The sequence below is a fragment of the Pristiophorus japonicus genome, chromosome 22 (assembly GCF_044704955.1).
Source record: "Pristiophorus japonicus isolate sPriJap1 chromosome 22, sPriJap1.hap1, whole genome shotgun sequence".
NCBI lineage: Eukaryota > Metazoa > Chordata > Chondrichthyes > Pristiophoridae > Pristiophorus > Pristiophorus japonicus.
The window spans coordinates 44,970,614-44,991,110 of record NC_091998.1 but is presented as its reverse complement, the minus strand read 5'-3'; the positions used below and the strand labels follow the sequence as shown (position 1 = coordinate 44,991,110).

The 20,497-nt window shown below is 43.5% G+C and overlaps 1 protein-coding gene across 4 annotated transcripts in view; it reads right to left on the bottom strand.

The window, feature by feature from the left end:
- Positions 1 to 20,497, bottom strand: part of cdca2 (cell division cycle associated 2) — a 50,291-nt gene that overhangs the window by 6,652 nt on the left and 23,142 nt on the right. For 3 of the 4 annotated variants that reach the window (XM_070866078.1, XM_070866079.1, XM_070866080.1), the window contains 6 exons: positions 20,043 to 20,161; positions 19,112 to 19,241; positions 18,476 to 18,717; positions 15,071 to 15,161; positions 12,701 to 13,440; positions 2,968 to 3,163 (listed from right to left, as the gene is read on the bottom strand). In XM_070866078.1, coding sequence (XP_070722179.1) covers positions 2,968 to 3,163; positions 12,701 to 13,440; positions 15,071 to 15,161; positions 18,476 to 18,717; positions 19,112 to 19,241; positions 20,043 to 20,161 — 1,518 coding nt within the window. Of the gene's footprint in view, positions 1 to 2,967; positions 3,164 to 4,897; positions 5,190 to 12,700; positions 13,441 to 15,070; positions 15,162 to 18,475; positions 18,718 to 19,111; positions 19,242 to 20,042; positions 20,162 to 20,497 lie in introns of those variants that run through there. The other variant, XR_011588401.1, reaches the window with a different exon arrangement.

Below are 20,497 nucleotides of genomic sequence, written 5' to 3'. Positions count from 1 at the left end.
CAGCGGTTTGCCGTCGGGCCCGACCGACAGCAGGGGGGGGGGGGGCAGGGAGAAGGCTGCAGGAAGCCTCATTACTTGAGGCAGCCGTTCCCGACGGCAGAGGGGGGGGGGAAAGGCAGGGAGAAGGCTGCAGGGAGCCTCATTACTTGAGGCAGCCGTTTCCGACGGCGGGGGGGGGAGCAGGGAGAAGGCTGCAGGGAGCCTCATTACTTGAGGCAGCCGTTTCCGACGGCGGGGGGGGGGGAGCAGGGAGAAGGCTGCAGGAAGCCTCATTACTTGAGGCAGCCGTTTACCGTCGGGCCCGACCGACGGCAGGGGGAGAAAGCTGCAGGAAGCCTCAGTGCTAATCATGGAAGGGCAATGTGGTTTTATTAAAAAATTTTAAAAATTGAACAGCTACAAAGAATTTGAATAGTCTCAAACAAGTGCATGTGTCCCGTTTATCACAATCTATCTTTAATTACAGAATGCACTCCCTCACCCTCACACACAGAAATATCAAAAAAATTAAAATACAAGCCTTTGCAAGGGTTCAATAAACAAATTTTCACTTTTTCTGCAGCACTTTTTAAAATGGCCGAGTGCCAATGTTTCCTTCAGACTGCGCGTGCGCGAACGCTCCAACGCGCAGGGTTGCCGGCACGAAAAAAAAACTCATTTAATTGTACCCGCCCCTTCCTACTTACAAAATCGGCGCGAGTGGTAGGCTCCGCCCCCTGGGTGCCGCGCCAAGCAGACATCGAGCTGCAAAGCGCTCGAGAATAGCGCGTTTTTTTTCAGGCGCCGTTTTCGGAGCGAAAAACGGGCGCCCAGCTTGGAGGGGCACCTGTTTTGCCGCGTGTGGAAACTTGGGGCCATAGTGCCTTTAATGTAGTAAAACATTCTATGATACTTACCACTGAGATCAACATGTAAATATTACTTGAATAACTATCTAAAATCACGTGTGTGGAGAGGGTATTTACCATGGATGTTATCACAGCTGAACCTGATCCTGTCCTCACCTTCTGTCTACTTACACAATACTTTCTAGCCGAAGTCATTGAAGAATGACATTACCTGAATCGAGGCTGATTATTCCCCTCCCTAGCCAAGCCACTGAGCCCAGCTTTAGCGCTCCTAAGTGCCACCCCAATGAAGATCAATTAACTCAGTACAGTCTGAGTATCACACCATAGACCTGGTAGTCAGTATGACCTGTACCAATGAAGCCGGCAGGGAGCCAGTTAAAAAGTGACGTACAACAGTCAACTCTTGCACTTGAGGCACATAATTGTACCATTTAATTCAGCCAAGAGTATTCCTTCAATGTTGATAAAAATAAATAAAAATATTGAATAGGTCCCACTGGAATACCATCTCCCAAACAATTCAGCCAACTCAAAAAGTTGTGTGCTGAAAACAGGGGCTAAATAACATAAGGACACCAATTTCCCACCTGTAGAACAGCACTAAACCCCAAGTTGGCCAAGATAACACAGGCAGGCACAAAGGAGCAGCAAAGCTGCCAAGGGCCACTGGTGAGAGCTCAAGAGCTGCATATAGCCCTCATGCCATGCTGTTATCACCATCGTAATATGAAGACCAGTCCCGCAAAACTGTCACCAAGTTCATGGTCTACAGGGCTGTAGTAATACCAGCCCTCCTGTATGGCTCAGATATGGACCATGTACAGTAGACAACTCAAGTCGCTGGAGAAATACCACCAGCGATGTCTCCGCAAGATCCTGCAAATCTCTTGGGAGGACAGACGCACAAACATTAGCGTCCTCGCCCAGGCCATCAGCCCCAGCATTGAAGCACTGACCACACTTGGTCAGCTCCGCTGGGCAGGCCACGTAGTTCGCATGCCAGACACAAGACTCCCAAAGCAAGCGCTCTACTCGGAACTCGTCCACGGCAAACGAGCCAAAGGCGGGCAGAGGAAACGTTACAAGGACACCCTCAAAGCCTCCTTGATAAAATGCAACATCCCCACCAACACCTGGGAGTCCCTGGCCATAGACCGCCCCAAGTGGAGGAAGTGCATTCGGGAGGGCGCTGAGCTCCTCGAGTATCGTCGCCGAGAGCATGCAGAAAACAAGTGCAGGCAGCGGAAGGCGCCTGCAGCAAACCAGTCGCACCCACCCTTTCCCTCAACGACTATCTATCCCACCTGTGACAGAAACTGTGGTTCTCATATTGGACTATACAGCCACCTAAGAACTCATGCTAAGAGTGGAAGCAAGTCCTCCTCGATTCCGAGGGACTGCCTATGATGATGAATATGACAATAGATAATAAATCTCAAAGCAGCCACATCATTTACAAGTGAATTTTTTCCAGATTGTATCACTGTGACTACAATGACAAATGATCAGATTATTTTTCCCCCAATATTAAACAGTCATATTCGGAAGTGGTGCAGGCAAATAACTTGACATGGAGACTTTCAATTTAGGTCTTTCTCCCTTTGTACTAAGTTGCACCAAGATTGCAATGACAGGAAATGCATCCATTATAAACTGCAGGGGGTGTCACTACGAAGCGGCCAGAGTGTTGTCCTCGAGCGGCCCAGGAAACTACATTATGGGCTGTAAATGCAGGCTTCCCAGCAAGTAGTAGGGCTACCTTTAGTCCAGTTTAAAAGGCACACCCCTTCCCTTTCCTTACACTGCCCCCCTCGGACATCCCCAATAATTGACCTCACTAGATAAACCCAGTCGAAAGGGGCACTATACTCCATGGTCAGCATGCTGGCAACAAGATAGTTTTTAGAAATTTTATGCACGAGAATAATATTCGAATATATAAAAAAAAGGGGAATGCTTTGAACAAAAAGTACTTCCCCTCTGAGACTTGCCTCCTCTTTTAACCGGCTCTCTTGCAACATTGGATTAAGTTGTTCAGTCTCCAGTAACTTTGAGAGGAGCAACCTTGAACAGCTTCATAAAATTGATTTATACAAGAACATAAAACGTTACTTACCCTCAAGATAGATCAGACTGGTTCTCCTCGAAGGTTCACATTCCGGCATTACATCACAGTCAGGCGAATCTACTGATTCAGACCAGATCTCCAAGACCTCTGCGATTGGACTCAGTAATGGCTTCTTTGAAACATATTCACGTTTTCCATAAAGCTCCTTTTTGAATTTGTTTTGTCTACCTTTGCCTTTAGTTACCTGCAAAACATTTTTGCTGTTAGCAGCTTATTTCTCCTTCATTTATCATTAGAGATGTAGGCTGTCACTAGTTAGGATTGACATCAGCACCATGACACAGGTTTTGGTGATGTCACTAGATTTATTTACAATATATTGGCAGTAATATAATACTGGAAAAAGTCACACTTTAGATAATGTCCTTTAAATGTTCAGTGTCAGACTTGGCTCGTTGGTAGCACTCTCTCTTCAGAGTCTGAAAGTCACTGTTCAAGTAACTCCACTCCATTTTAGCACATCATCTAGACGGGCAATCGAGTGTGGTACTGAGAGAGTAGTGCATTGTTCGAGGTGCAGTCTTTCAGATGAGATGTTCAACTGAGGCCCCGTCTGCTGGCTCAGGTGGATGTAAAAGATCCTATGGCACTATCCAAAGAACAGGGCAGTTCTCCCAGAGCCTGGCCAACACATATCCCTCAATCAACACCACCAGAAAGGAGATTAATTGATCATTTAACTTATTGCTGCTTGTTGGACTTTGCTGTATGAAAATTACCAGCCACATATGCTCAAAAAATAAAAGTGACTACACTTTAAAAGTAATTTATTGGCTATTATGTGCTTTGCAATATTCTGAGAATGCAAAATGTACTATATAAATGCAAGTTCTTTTCTTCCTCAGTTTTAAAATTCTCATCCTTGTGCTCAAATCCCTCGGTGGCCTCGTTCCCTCCCCATCTCTGAAACCTCCTCCAGCCCTACAACCCTCAGAAGCATGTTTCTCCAATTCTGGCCTCTTGTACATTCCTGAATTCCTTCACCCCTCCATTAGTGGCCGTGCATTCAGCTGTCCAAGCCCTAAGCCTTGGAATTTCCTCCCCTAACCTCTCCACCTCTTTGTCCTCCTTGAAGACGCTCCTTAAAAGCTATCTCTTTGACCAAGCTTTAGGTCATCTGTCCTAACATCCCATGCGGCTCAGGGTCAAATTGTGTCTTATAATGCTCCTTGTGATGTGCCTTGGGATGTCTTGCTATACAAATGTAAGCAGTTTATGTTCTTTCGTGCTCTACCACTGGTTCATCTTAGTCTTAATACAGCTCTCTCCAGGCATAACCCAAATTTAGACGGACAAAATCTAAAATTGTTCTATTGGTTGCTTTCCATATTTCAGGTACGAAAACTCCACACACTCACCATTACACGTCACAGATTTCCCAGTGAATTAAATTACAAAAAGGGGTTCCAATTTCAGTGACATTATTACAGGGACACTAAGTGCAGTCTTTGGGTCTTCTCCATGGCAGGCTATGGAAAACATGCTTTGGTGGAGGTCTGGAACCATGAAGGTGAACCAGCGAAGTGTGACAGACCAGAGAATCAAGAAAAAAAGGGAGGCAACACGAGAAAAACCACTGCAGCACAAATCTAAACAGGCCAACTCGACCAACAATAAGCAAGCAGCACTGTAGCAGAACCCATGATTAAAACACCATTATTACCTTACTAAATACACACTACAAAATATTCTCTTCAGTGCATTTTTTTTGTATGTTACAGCTCTGTTCTTTAAAATAAACGCTCCTTCATTCTGCTTTAAATTTTAGGTTTTTCATACAGATTCAATCTCAATAAAAACAAAGTTTGCACATCTGCCTCTTTGTTAGCTTTGCCTAGCCACCACAATTAATCAGTAGATATCTTGGCTGCAGTTATAGAATCGCAGAAGTTTTAGTAAAGGAGGCGACTCAGCTCACCATTCCATGCTAGCTCCTTCGCCTGAGCAGTCGACCCTCATCGCTTTGTACTTGTCCATTTCCATAATAAAGGTTTGGATTGGCTAGACTCCCATCGGCATTTGCAGCAACACATTCAAATACTAATAACATATTGACACGAAAAAATTCTTTCCAAGACCCTTTTAGTGCTAATACTATTTTCACTCTGTATATGCGCAATGTCTGTAAGTGAACTAGTTTGAGACTGGTATCTTACGTAGAGTGACGTGAAGCCAGTAGACGAGGTTTATTCTGCAAGGTCCACAGCGCTCTGTCCAAGGAAAACATGTGTTTACAGGCAAGTATAGAGCTCTGCTAGCAATGTCCAAAAGCAGGCTAAGTTTTAACATTAGCAAACAGTTGACAGGGCAGTATTTATAAAATGTGAAAAATATTTTTTTTTGGAAACTTCTTACCTAAATTCAATTTGCCCAAATTTCCCAGCAGAGTTTACATTTTATATTGATAATGTGTCTGCCTTGCATCAAATAATACAATTACTCAAGAGGAGTACAAACTTTGTGGGTCAGCTTCAAGAATTGCAAGCAACCTAACCAGGGGCACATTCAGCAACAAAACCACGCAATTATTTCTTGCAAATCAGACACTTTCACACTGAGCGAGCAGTGAAGGCAACCCCAAAGAAGCACCAATGTGCAGGCAAAAAAGGTTCAACACATGTGCAGAGGCAAAGTTAACAAGAAAACCTTGCAGCTTGATAAGCTGAGGATTTAACTTCCACTGGACTACTTCACAAATCAAGAAAATAAATTATTGTGTGTGTGGAAGGAGAGAGCAGTGCTTCATATACCAACTGTGGGAGAATATTCGCCAATTAAGATCGTTAAGATTTTCCCAACTGACCAGTTTACCTTGTCCATGCAAAGAGGGGGAAAAAAACTGCTTCATATGCTTATTTTGGCTACTTCTGTGGGCCTGAGCCCATTACTTCTATCTCTCCTTTCTCTTGGCTCCTTCTCTCCTGTCTACTCCCTTTCCTGCAACCCAGTCATTCCATCTTTCATTTCTCCTCTCCGGTACATTGCCCTCCCAAATTTTAGCCCAACCCATCACTATTCTTCAGCCATTTGTGCTTCTTGACAGTCTCAGAGTGCCCACCCATTACAACCCCAAGTGCCCCATGCTCCTCTTTGCCAACCTTCCCGCATAGCATGCTTCCTATGAGCTAACCACACCAACATCCTTCCCATCCCACCCACCACTACGCCCTTGGACTCTGCCAGCAGATCAACAATCACCATCCCCCTCAGTTTTTCACTCCAAAATATCCATTCACTCGCAAACAAAGGCCCTCGTCAGCTATGGCTTTACCATGGATGACTAGTGACATCCTAGCTTTGAGGGATAACTGGCACCTCATTGCCCCTTACAAAAATCTCCCCATCTGGTTATATTTTCCATTCGCTACACTCTCTGACCATTTCCTTGTATCCTTCACCATCTACACCCTTTAGTCTAACCCTTCCAACCGCACTTCCTTCTGCATCCACTCTCCTCCAAGGCACTGACAAACTCCCAATTGTCCAACCTTTTGCCTCCATTCATCATAATATTTCTTCAGTCAAATGGTTCGACCACTCCCTCACCTCCACTTCAGATGCCCCTGTCCCCAGCAAAACTTTTACTCTTTCCCCATCCCTGTTGTTCCACCAGGTATGGTTCCATCTTTTCTCCCTCCAGTGCAAAGGGGTGCGGACTTCAGCATTACTAGTTTAGCCGTCCATCACCAGATCTGGCTGCACCATATCAAGCACAATCAGACCTCCTTCTCCTCTGCCAAAAATCACCCCTACTCCAGGATCACCCTGAATTAACCCTCAACTTCTATTTTCGACTACCAATCTTCTCCTAAAACTCTTTGCCCTGCCCCATTACCGTTCCCTTAAACAACACGCACGAGGAGCTTCTTTGTCACCAAGATTGAGACCATCAATTTTTGCCATATGCCCCCATTTCTTCTCCACAAAGCCAAACTTCCCACCACCTGGCCGAGCCTGCATCTCTCTCTCTCTCTCTCTAGTTTGTCTCCCATTTCTCCTCACGCCTCCTTTGAGCTCACCTTGTCTATGGGACCCACATTCGGCTCTCTTGACCCCATTCCCACTAAATTTCTGAGCACACAACTTCCAATCCTGCTCCCTATGATGGATGACATTGTACTTTCTTCTCTCGACTCGGGTTATCTTCCCCCTCCCATTAAAAACCACCTTTATCATTCCCCTCCTCTTAATAATCTCCACCTCAATCACCATGGTCCAGAACTTAAAGAAGGGTAACTTTGAAGGTATGAGGCGTGAATTGGCTAGGATAGATTGGCGAATGATACTTAAGGGGTTGACAGTGGATGGGCAATGGCAGACATTTAGAGACCGCATGGATGAACTACAACAATTGTACATCCCTGTCTGGCGTAAAAATAAAAAAGGGAAAGTGGCTCAACCGTGGCTATCAAGAGAAATCAGGGATAGTATTAAAGCCAAGGAAGTGGCGTACAAATTGGTCAGAAATAGCAGCGAACCCGGGGACTGGGAGAAATTTAGAACTCAGCAGAGGAGGACAAAGGGTTTGATTAGGGCAGGGAAAATAGAGTTCGAGAGGAAGCTTGCAGGGAACATTAAAATGGACTGCAAAAGCTTCTATAGATATATAAAGAGAAAAAGGTTAGTAAAGATAAACATAGGTCCCCTGCAGTCAGAATCAGGGGAAGTTATAACTGTGAACGAAGAAATGGCAGACCAATTGAACAAGTACTTTGGTTCGGTATTCACTAAGGAGGACACAAACAACCTTCCGGATATAAAAGGGGTCAGAGGATCTAGTAAGAAGGAGGAATTGAGGGAAATCCTTATTAGTCTGGAAATTGTATTGGGGAAATTGATGGGATTGAAGGCCGATAAATCCCCAGGGCCTGATGGTCTGCATCCCAGAGTACTTAAGGAGGTGGCCTTGAAAGTAGCGGATGCATTGACAGTCATTTTCCAACATTCCATAGACTCTGGATCAGTTCCTATGGAGTGGAGGGTAGCCAATGTAACCCCACTTTTTAAAAAAAGGAGGGAGAGAGAATACAGGGAATTATAGACTGGTCAGCCTGACATCGGTAGTGGGTAAAATGATGGAATCAATTATTAAGGATGTCATAGCAGTGCATTTGGAAAGAGGTGACATGGATTTGTGAAAGGGAAATCATGCTTGACAAATCTTCTGGAATTTTTTGAGGATGTTTTCAGTAGAGTGGACAAGGGAGAACCAGTTGATGTGTGTATTTGGACTTTCAGAAGGCTTTCGACAAGGTCCCACACAAGAGATTAATGTGCAAAGTTAAAGCACATGGGATTGGGGGTAGTGCTGACGTGGATTGAGAACTGGTTGGCAGACAGGAAGCAAAGAGTAGGAGTAAATGGGTACTTTTCAGAATGGCAGGCAGTGACTAGTGGGGTACTGCAAGGTTCTGTGCTGGGGCTCCAGCTGTTTACATTGTACATTAATGATTTAGACGAAGGGATTAAATGTAGTATCTCCAAATTTGCGGATGACACTAAGTTGGGTGGCAGTGTGAGCTGCGAGGAGGATGCTATGAGGCTGCAGAGTGACTTGGATAGGTTAGGTGAGTGGGCAAATGCATGGCAGATGAAGTATAATGTGGATAAATGTGAGGTTATCCACTTTGGTGGTAGAGAGAGAGACAGACTATTATCTGAATGGTGAAAGATTAGGAAAAGGGGAGGTGCAACGAGACCTGGGTGTCATGGTACATCAGTCATTGAAGGTTGGCATGCAGGTACAACAGGGGGTTAAGAAAGCAAATGGCATTTTGGCCTTCATAGCGAGGGGATTTGAGTACAGGGTCAGGGAGGTGTTACTACAGTTGTACAGAGCCTTGGTGAGGCCACACCTGGAATATTGTGTACAGTTTTGGTCTCCTAACTTGAGGAAGGACATTCTTGATATTGAGGGAGTGCAGCGAAGGTTCACCAGACTGATTCCCGGGATGGCGGGACTGACCTATCAAGAAAGACTGGATCAACTGGGCTTGTATTCACTGGAGTTCAGAAGAATGAGAGGGGACCTCATAGAAATGTTTAAAATTCTGACGGGTTTAGACAGGTTAGATGCAGGAAGAATGTTCCCAATGTTGGGGAAGTCCAGAACCAGGGGTCACAGTCTAAGGATAAGGGGTAAGCCATTTAGGACCAAGATGAGGAGAAACTTCTTCATCCAGGGAGTGGTGAACCTGTGGAATTCTCTACCACAGAAAGTTGTTGAGGCCAATTCACTAAATATATTAAAAAAAGGAGTTAGATGTAGTCCTTACTACTAGGGGGGTCAAGGGGTATGGCGAGAAAGCAGGAAGGGGGTACTGAAGTTGCATGTTCAGCCATGAACTCATTGAATGGCAGTGCAGGCTCATAGGGCCGAATGGCCTACTCCTGCACCTATTTTCTATGTTTCTACATGTTCCTTGCAATCTAATGCCTCACTTCAATCACCACTTTCCCTCAAACATCTTGGACATGTTACCCTTACCCACCTTTCCTGTAGATCACTGTTTAAATCTCTCCACTCTGGTTTCCATCCCCACAGCACTGAAACAGCCCTGGCCAAAGCCACAAATGACATACTCTATAACTGTGGTACATTATCCCTCCTTGATCTTGTAGCCTTTGACACAGTCAACACACCAATCCCCTCCAATGCCTCTCCTCTGTTGTCCAGTTTAACGGGACTGCCTTCACTTGGTTCCACTTTTACCTGTCCAATTGTACCAAGAGTATCTCCAGCACTGGCTTCTCTTCCCACTCTTGGGAATCACCCAAAGATCTATCCATAGCCCATTCCTCATATAAAAATGTACTACTCAAACCCAAGTTGAACTTCCAACCCCATATCTTCTTCATTGCAAATACAACCTACTTCCATCTCCTTATCAGCACCTCTTTCCATCTGCTGCTGAAACCATCTGTGCCTTTTTCACCTCAAGATTCCATTATTCTAATGCTCTCCAACTGGCCTCCCATCCTCCAAACTCTGCTGCCTTTTTTTGATCCCGCACCAAATCCCACTCACTACTTTCTGCTGTTCTCACCAACCTACATTAGCTTCCTGTCCATCAGCACCTAAAATATTCTTAATCTTGTGTCTAAAACTCTTTGTCTCGCACCTCCCCTCGCTAACTCAAACCTCCTCTAATCCTACAATCACCGCCCCCCACACCACACTATTGGTGGCCATACCTTCAGCCACCTCGGCCTGACAGTTTGGAATTCCCTCCGTAAACGCTTTACTTCCTCTAACTCCCTCCTCTTTTATAACCCTCCCTGAATCCACCTCTTTGACCATGCTATTGGTCACCGGTCCCAACATCACTTTGGCTTGGTATCCAATTTTTTGATTATACCTCTGGTCTTTGGATTAATCAGAGCCAGAGAACTAGAGGCCTATCAGCCTGACATCCATTTATTGGGAGGATGCTAGTTAGGATTGTAAGAGATGCCCTTTATAATCACTGGGAAAGGGAAGGAGCCATTAGAAATTCACAACACTGTTTCTGAAAAAAAAATAGGTTGCATCATACAAGTTTGAGAATGTCACTAAGGTAGTGGATGAGCAAAATCCAGTAGACATTGTCTACCTGGACTTTCAGAAAGCCTTTGATAAGGTACCTCACAAGATTGAATCTTGTGGCATCAGTAAGAATTTCAAAATAGGAATTGGCTCCAATCCTGCAGCCAAAAAGTTGTAATTAACAGATCTGATTCAGCCTGGAGACACGTTACTAGCGGTATCCTCCAGGGATCGATCCTTAGCCCACTGCACTTCACTGTCTTTACTAATGACCTGGTCAGTGCTGTTGGGAGTGTGGTAAGTAAGTTTGAAAATTATACCTAAATCTGTGCAATGGTCTAGACAGTAAGTAGAGCAATGCAATCAAATCCAAAAAGATCTATGTGCTATGGGAGTGGGCCACACAATGGCAAACGGGGTTTCATTTTAGATAAATATAGCGCCATGCATTTTAGTAGAGTCAACACAGAATAAATGAATCATTCGCAGGGAATACTGAAAGCGGTTGCAAGACAAAAAGACCTAGGTCCTAAGCCCTGAAATTTCCTCACCAAATCTTTGTCTCTCTACTTCTAGTTCCTACTTTAAGACTCTCCAGCAGCCAATTTGCGCACAAACAAGCTCTCACAAACAGCAATGTGATAATGACCAGATAATCTGTTTTTTTGTTATGTTGATTGAGGGATAAATATTGACCAGAACACTGGGGATAGCGCCCCTGCCCTTCTTCGAAATAGTGCCAGGGGATCTTTTACGTCCAGTTGAGAGCAGACGGAGCCTCGGTTTAACGTCTCATCCAAAAGCACTCCCTCAGCACTGCACTGGAGTGACAGCCTAGATTTGTGTGTTCAAGTCCCTGGAGTGGGACATGAACCCACAACCTTCTGACTCAGAGGTGAGGGTGCTACTCACTGAGCCACAGCTAAATTCCCACTAAAGGTTCCTGACCAATGTTAAGATCGCCTTAGGAGGTCGGAGAGGAATTTTCCAGAGTATTTGTTCCACAGAAGATTACACGGCTGCGGAGTTACGGAGAGGGAATAACGTTTGGCCATCATGGTGTGGAGAAGTCTTGACCAACCTGTCAATTTTGTAAGTGGCTTGGGATGTTTGCTATGTTCAAGGCTATGGGCTCAATTTTCCTCTTTGCTGATTTTTGGCGCCCAGGAGGATTAACGGACAATTTTTTTGTGCCCGATTGCGCCGGAAAAAAAAGTTGGAACTTTTGCCAAAGTAAAATTTCATTTTGGCACTGCGGTACCCAAAGTTAAATCTGGGGGGGTGGAGCTTCAAGTCTGCACTAAAATCTGAGATTGCCAGGGTAACGAGAGCTGCACAGAGGGCTGAAGCTCCAACTGCGAGTTGAAGTTCCACAGCCAGGGCTTGCAGGGAATTGCAGCAGGACCGGGAGGGGGAGGGGGAGGGGGCCCAATCGGTCTGGATTGCAGCGGGACCGAGAGCAGGGTCCTTTCGGCCCAGGATTGCAGCGGGAGCGGGGAGCCAACACCAGAACAAGTAATCTTTTAATGTAAAGAGATGAACGTACTAAACATGATTAGTCTTGTTCATAAAGGTAGTTTATAAACTGGAAAGAAACAGCTCCGATACAGACTTGAGCGCCGATTTTAAGTTAACGTAGGGTTTTTCTGATCAGAACTTAGGGCCACTCTGTGCCGTCTTTTTAAAAAAAAAAAATCGGTGTTGGGGAGAATCGCTTAAATGGCCAAAAACGGCACGGAAATCAGTTTTCACTCAGATCTGCGGCAAAAAATTTGCTGTACAAAAAAATCCGCCGCTGATCATCACCGCCGGCGTACAAACTTTGAGGAACGTTGTAAAATCAAGATTGCTCCGAAAGGAAAAAAAAATCAGCTGATGCCAAAAAACGCCGCCCACTGGTGGCGAAAATTGAGCCCTATAAATGCACATTGTTTTGAGAGGAACAGCTTCTAAGTTCAATCCACAAAAACAGTGGGCAAAGGTTTGTGATTTTGTAGCAATATCCAACAAAGAGAATCTTAAACCAGAGTTATCAGGAACACTGATTTACATTGACTGAGTAAATCAAATTCCATTTTATTTATCTTTTCTAAACCAATACACTAGGATTTGCAATCCATGAAAACTGTTCATTACTGAAGAAAAGCTTAAAAATATTGGATGAAAATGCTCTGAATGGAAGAAAAATTCCCTTACCGTAGTTGAGTTCTTCGAAATATTAACATTACTCTTGGTCCTAGTAGACCTGCGGGGTTCCACTTTCTTGGACTCTTGGTCCCGATTTCTAGTTTTCACTTTTTTCTTTGCTTTTGTGGTTGGCTTTGGGCTTACTTCTGTAGTTAGTGATTCATAACATGCCGTTTTGTCTTCAGTTTCGCCTCTCTGCTCATCAGGCAGGTTCTGAATACTGGGGCCTGCGTCTCCAGTACAAGAACTGGCTTGTGCCCGGTCACTGATGGACAAGTCAGCGATTTCTTGATCAAGGAATCCATCACCAGTTTTTGAATTTTCTTCGAGGATACAAGTCGTATGTTGCATGTTGGACTCGACTATTGATGCGGCTTTTATTTTAGAAGATTTCAAGTTACTAATTGTAGCAAAACATTGGTCAGGCTCTATTCTTATTCTTGACGATTTTAACTTTTTACTAATGAAGTTAGTTTTCTCTGGGGTCAGCACATTTCCGCAGGTGACACCATCCTCCCCAGCTTCACTCCTTTTTCCATGGACCGCCAATGGACTGACTGTATCCAATAGCCCTCCTTTTAATTCTTCAACTTTCATTTCCAAAACCGCACAAGGATATTCATCGTTTATATTATCATTCTTCTGAAGATTTGATCCAAACGCACATTCCGATAGTGGAGATAATTCAAAATTGATGGGTATTGGGCAACATCTCTCTTCATCAACAGCAGCACCATTTTCCAGGTTATCTATTTCAAAAATAAGCAATTGACAGATTTTTGCTCAATATTTTCCCCTCCCTTCTATTTTTCACCCCATGCTCCGGATGTTACTGGCTGCTCCTGGGGATAAAGTTCCATAGCCATTCGCAGCATTCCCAGAATTGATCAAGTAACCATTCTTCATTTGTAAACTGAGATAATGAGTGCCGGCATGCTATTATTCTAACTTGGGGCTCATCACAGTCCAGCCCTACACTTTTCTCACTTTATAGTAGGGGCCACTGGACAGAGATGAACAACACTGGTTCAGTTTTCTCCTTTCTCGAATCCAGGGCTCTGAAGTGAATTGTAGCAACTCAACTGCTGTCCTGGCTGAGATCAGCTCACTCAGGACAAACTGTGAATCAAATCCAAGACTTACTGATGTGTAGAACTTTGTACCATGCCACATGGACAAAATAACCCACTAAACCACTGAAGGAGCTAAAGTACTAATTCTTTATTTAAATGTTAAAGTGATTGCAGCTGTACCATACTATGGCAAGATTTCAGTTCCCAACATGGAAGAAATATTCCTTAATGTGCAGCAGTAAACAACTAACATTTCACAGTTCACTCAATATTCTGGCTTCCTTCCAATTAGCCAGGAACTATCTTTGTAATGACCTCTAATAATTTGTCCTTGAAGTCACCAAGCCGCTTTCACTATTCCTGTTAATCTTCCCAGCCTTTCTGCCCGGAGAAAACTTCTGTTCTTCCTTCATTCATTCAGCCAGGTTCCACTCTACAGTTAATCTTACATTAATCAGGGTGTCTTCTTTCATCGTTCACTCCAGTTTGGCTCTAGGAAGATGTTGCTCATTGTCTAAACCCAACTACAGAAGTTTCAACAAGCCCCGTCACTCCAAACTGTCCCTCGTCCTTCCTATGCTGTTTAAATCATAAGTTTCAATTGATTTTTGACACTACCTTAGATCTTGTGTATCTTTATACCAAAGTTATTCGTTTTTATTTAAACGCTTAATGATAGAATCACACAAATCTAAGCACAGAAGGCAACTATTCGGCACATTGAGCCTAAGTCCAAGCTAGTATTAGTTCCACATCAGAGCTAACTATTCTAATCCACTTTCCTGTTCCTTTGCTATACTCAAATAGAATTTGGTTCTACACAATTGCACACTGAACAAGACAAAGATACTAGAAGAATTGGAAACAAATTTAACATTTTATACCCCACCACCCGCATCTTATGACTTAGTGAATCAATGCTTCACTTGATGTGGTACTGAGCTATACGGACCAGATTTCATCTTAAGTTCGGTCACTTATCCTTTCAAATCTGGAAGCCCTGCAAAGGGGAGGAGGTGGGGAGAGCATTTGTGATGCTACAATTGATCTTGGCCACGGCATCTTTGCCAGTTTATAAAAACAAAACAAAAAAAACCCAGTTCTTGCTCTAGTGACCTCTGCTAAAATGTGCGCATCTTTTGACATCCAGCTAAAGATACTTTCGGGTCAGCATTGATACAGTCCATGGCCTAAAAGCCTGCAGATACTCACTGTCTCAATTCACATAAGCTTAGTTACTGGCACGAGAAGAAAAATTGGTCAGAAAAAAAATTGAATTTGAAAATAGATATTTGATTTTACTTACCTGCTAATTTTCTCAGCAGTTTTAGTGATGTATTGGTACCATGGTCATTCACAGGACTGCTGTCATTGTAATCCAGGTCATTGGAGGTGGTCTGGCGAATAGAAGTTGAAGTGGAAAGGTTACACTGCAGCTTCTTTTTACTAGTTCAGAATATCTCCAACATTTTTAAGCTTATAAATTTGTACTACGTAAATTAGAACGTCTAGTAGTTTAAAAAAACTTCAAAAGCCTTTGTGGCATTGCTAAACTCTAAGAGCACAACCACGATGTGAAACGCTCCAATGTGGTAGTGCACTGTTAGAAGTGCTGACCTACAGGTAGAATATTAAACCAAAGCCCTGTCTACCTGATTTCATGGCGATTAACATTCAATGAATTAAATGAAGCTACAAGACCTCACTTAATCGCTTTTAAAGGGCAAGCTGAATCAACGAGCCATTCCAGAAAAATAGCTACTTTTAAAATTACACCAAAACATTTTCTTTTAAACATTGCAACACAAACAAATTTATTACAGTAAACTCCTACTCACTAGAGAGTTATGTGAGAGAGGTCATTCAGTCCAATTTAGATCAACCATTCATAAAACACAGTTCTCACTAACCACGTCCAATTATTTAATCCAGAATTTTTACCTTCATAATCCTATCTGGAAGATCATTCCATATCTTGATCAGTGTTTATGTGAACAAGCTCCTTACATCAGTTCTAAACTTTTCCTTTTATCAGTTTCCCCAGTGTTCCATTATTTTGGATTCATTCAAAGTACTTGTCTGGATTTACTGTTTACTAGTCACTACAAGGTCCCCGCTAGGTCAACTTTCAAATCTGAAAAGCCCAAGTTAGTTCAGTCTTCCTCACAGTTCAGCTCCCTGGCATTAACCTTAACCTCACTACCCTGATCTGAACCACCTCCAGTGCTTTCAAGTGCTTTGCAGTTTAATAGGCAAAATTGAGCACATTATTCAGAAGTGTGGTCTGGTCAGAGCTTCAGCACGACGTGCTCCAGTTTATCATCCAATTTTGCTATATAGTTCAGCATTTTATTTTCTTTGATGAGTGGCATACTCTGAAGAAGCAATCAAGGGCCAAGTCTAACACCCCAGGTGTAATTCAACGTTTTCTTTAGTTATTTCACATCATCCATGCAGTATGTAATGTGCCCATTTTTATTCCATCATGTAATATGTCACACTTATACACAGAGAATCGCATCTGACATAAGTCAACTCTTTCATGCAGTGGCCAGGAGTATAGGCTCTCAAAATTGCCACCAAGCTCATGGTCTACAGGGCTGTAGTAATAGTTGCCCTCCTGTTGGGTTCAGAGACATGGGCCATGTACAGTAGACACCAAGTTGCTGGAGAAATACCAACGATGTCTCCGCAAGATCCTGCAAATCCGCTGGGAGGACAGGCGCACCAACTTCAGCGTCCTCATTCAGGCTAACATCCCCAGCATTGAAGCACTGACCACACTCGATCAGCTCCGCTGGGCAGGCCACATTGTTCGCATGCCTGACACAAGACTCCCAAAGCAAGCGCTCTACTCGAACACGGCAAGCAAGCCCCAGGTGGGCAGCGGAAACACTACAAGGACACCCTCAAAACCTCCCTGATAAAATGCGACATCCCCACTGACACCTGGGAGTCCCTGGCCAAAGACTGCCCTAAGTGGAGGAAGTGCATCCGGGAGGATGCTGAGCACCTCGAGTCTCGTCGCCAAGAGCATGCAGAAATCAAGCACAGACTGCGGAAAGAGCGTGTGGCAAACCAGTCCCACCCACCCCTTCCCTCAATAACTATCTGTCCCACCTGTGACAGAGTCTGTGGCTCTCGTATTGGCCTGTTCAGCCACCAAAGAACTCACTTCAGGAATGGAAGCAAGTCTTCCTCGATTCCGAGGGACTGCCTATGATGATGATGATTTCAAATGAAATGGAATTTGTCTGCTGTCTTTTCCCTTCTCCCATTCGATCTTGCTTCTACTTTTACCATTTTTTAATTTGCGTCTAAATAATGTAACCGGTTAAATCGTTTCCAGTCCTTTTTTGTCTCTTACCCTATATCCTGGAGAAAAACGCTCTTTTAAAACTATCTTTTTATGGCTGAAAACTGGCGCCCAAAGCTGTTTATGTATGAACGTTATTGTGATCAACACAAAGCATTGAGCTGCTTCTGTCAATGTGACCAGTTCAATCTTTACATAACATTTTGAACCAAACATCATGTGCTCGAGCTACTGTACGGGATAAGAAATGGGAAACTCACTGCTATATGGACAGAAACATGGTTAGAAAGTTCCAAAACACCATTACACCAAAATTCAGAATCCCATGTAATGAGACATAATTTTACTCAATTACTATAAATCAATGGCCCGCACATCAGTAATGCAAGGGAAAAAGGCATACAGCAGTGTCCTGGGGTTAAACTTGAGGGATAATTTTCCAATGTCACATTACCAGTGGTGAGTCAGCTGCACGCAACGGAAAAATACAGATGCATCGCCCACCATTTTCTGTGCATTCATTTTAATAAGCTGAATACAATGGGCAATATCCCCATTGTGACCAAGGGTGAGGCTCCCACTGGTGGTGTGAACTTGGAAGAATCAGTCCTTTAATACTTATTCTGAAATATTCTTTGTTATTGCTGTTTCCTCGATCACAGGTGCAATAAAGCCAGCAACAGCCAATATCAATGATACACCCAGATTAGAAACAGATCACCCAAAACACTGAGAAAGCAAACTTTTTAAAGCACTACCCGAGTGCAGTGCTCAGGCAATACTCTCCACAGTTTGTCAGCCTGCCAACACTGAGTACATCATCGAATTTTACCTGGCAGAAAGAAGCCATTCCACCCACTGAACCAGTGCAAGTTCTGTGAAAGCTATCCAATTACTTCAATTTCCTTGGCCTTTCCCCATAACCTTCAAAATGTTTCTTTGTCAACGACTTATCCACTTCCCGATGAAAAGCAGTTATGAATTCTACTTCCACCACTGTTTCCGGTATCCTGACTATGACCAATTGCGTAAAAATATTTTTCCAAACCTTGCTATTCATTCTTTTTGTGACTATGTTAAATTATGCCCTCGAGTTCCTCACCAATCAAAATATTTTTTCTGTATCTTCTCAAAACCCATTATAATTTTGGACACCTGTTAGACCTCTTCAATCTTTGTATCCTCACCATGGCCTGGACATCCTTCCGAAATATGGCACCTAAAACTGGAACAATATTCTGACAGAGGCCTAGCCGATGATCTGTATTGGTTTAATACTACCTTTTTGCTTTTCTACTTTATGCTCATTTATAAAAGCCAAGATGCTTATTTGACAGCTTTATCAACCTACTCTCCAAACTGGAACAGGGCCTTATGTAAATAACAGAAGCCTACCATTTTATCTTCCAAATAGAGTTGGACTTTTGACCCTTGTTTTAGAGCAGAGGGAGGACTATCATTGAAGACGATCTTCTGATGTACTGGTGTTTCTCCTTTACGTAAAGGGGTGTTGGACGGTAACCTTTTATCAAACAACTCAGGACTCAGTTCTCCTCCAAACGTCACTTTTTTCCTTAGTGATGGTTTACTGCAACTCGGAGAGAGAATACAGTCATGCTGCGCTGCAGGAGTTGTACCTAAAATACAAGAAATACTTCAAATTCTTGTTGGCTTTGGCAGACTAACTAACTGCTAAACAAAATAAAGTAAAAAATATTTTTTGAGTGGAAATTCAATGCATTGATATCCAGCTGTTAAGTCAGGGGTGCTGATGCTAACGATAGCAGCCCTACTATTAACCCAGCTGCAATCATTTAACTCGGTGCAAACTGGGGATTTAACCAAATACCATCTGGATAGCTCAGTGATACAGCAGGTGGTACATTTACTAAATGAGCCACCCGCAGCCAACACAATTGGAGCCATTGTTGTAGGCACAAATGTTCAAATATTCTGTAGACATGCGTATCCTGACAACATCCATTGCTGAATAGCTGTACTTGTGCATCATGTTATGCACTCTATTCCTACCAGTCTGCTGCGAATCAGAGAGCTGCAGGAGCTCCGGGGTGGATGTTTTCCTGTCATCCTGTTCTGAAACTTGAAATGCGTTGATGAAAGCCGCCATCTTACTCTTCAACATTGAAACTTTCTGGGATTCCTAAAAAAAAAAATGTTCTAGGTTTAAAAATAACTGATTTAAATGCATTTGGAGAACTAGGTAGCACTGGAAGTTAGTCGCTACCTTTTACCACTAGGGTCAAATCCAGCCTAGACAGATGGCTTTAAAGGTTCTTTTGAAATGGATTTGGGCACTCAATTCACTTTCTCGTGGACATGATCCTATAAGCTCAAAACTGGCTATCTCAATCTGAAAGATCATAAAATGTCAGGTGTAGGAAATGGGGGCAAAAAGCCACAGATGTGCAATGGGAGAGATGCTCTCCTAAAGCCGAGGCTAAGGCACATTGTTCAGACAGAGTAGAGGAAGCTTTGCTCTGGAGGCCTGAAATTAAAAGTTTTCCATTTCACAGCACAAAACACCCATCGTCTCAATGAGCACATGAACATAGGCATGGTTAGAACATAACTTCTAACCTTGTCCAAGAGCCTGCTTATGTTTGAACCTAAACAATGAGCATAGCAGAATATTTTACCCTGACCTCATCCAATGTCTGAATGAGTGCACACTTTGCAGCAAGGTGATCAGGAGTGGGAACCCCAACTACATTTCTCTCTTTCTCCCTCCGCCCCCCAACCACCAACCTTCCTAGTCCCAAGGCACTGAGTCCAAAGACAATATTAGGACCCAACTCCTGTTCTATCTTAGATCAGTTAACGCAGCAGAGACCACATATCAACTAGGGACCTTCTGTAGGGCATTTATCTACGTATCCATCAGGACAACTTCGATTGTTTAGGGACAGTGTAATTGTGAACAATGCTAGTTACTCTATTATACCTGTGGCTGCATTCTCTGTTTGGCTATATAGCAGATAAGACTATTGGTCTCTGGGGATCCTCGCGCTCCGACGGAAGATGCTCGCCGCGAGAACCTCTTTCTGTCTGCCGAGAACTTTTCTGGAACACAAGTTTAAGAAAATGTTAATACACGTCATGCATCTTGGGCAGTGAAGTGCTGAAGCAGTAATCTCATTTTGAAGTGTTATTTTAGAGAGACTATTCTATCAGATACAGGCTTTCAAATTTGAAAGGGAAGGAACATTTTAGGGGGCAGTACACTTCCTTCCTCGCTCCTCCTTTCCCCCCCACTACCCCATCCCATCAGTGATATCACCAAAGTGGTCAAGTAAAGGACACTGTCTTGGGTATCTTAGCTGGCCACCTCTGAAGCAAAAGTTTGACATTTTACTTTTTAACTATGTGGCAAATTTTACCAGTTAGTGGTCCCAGCAG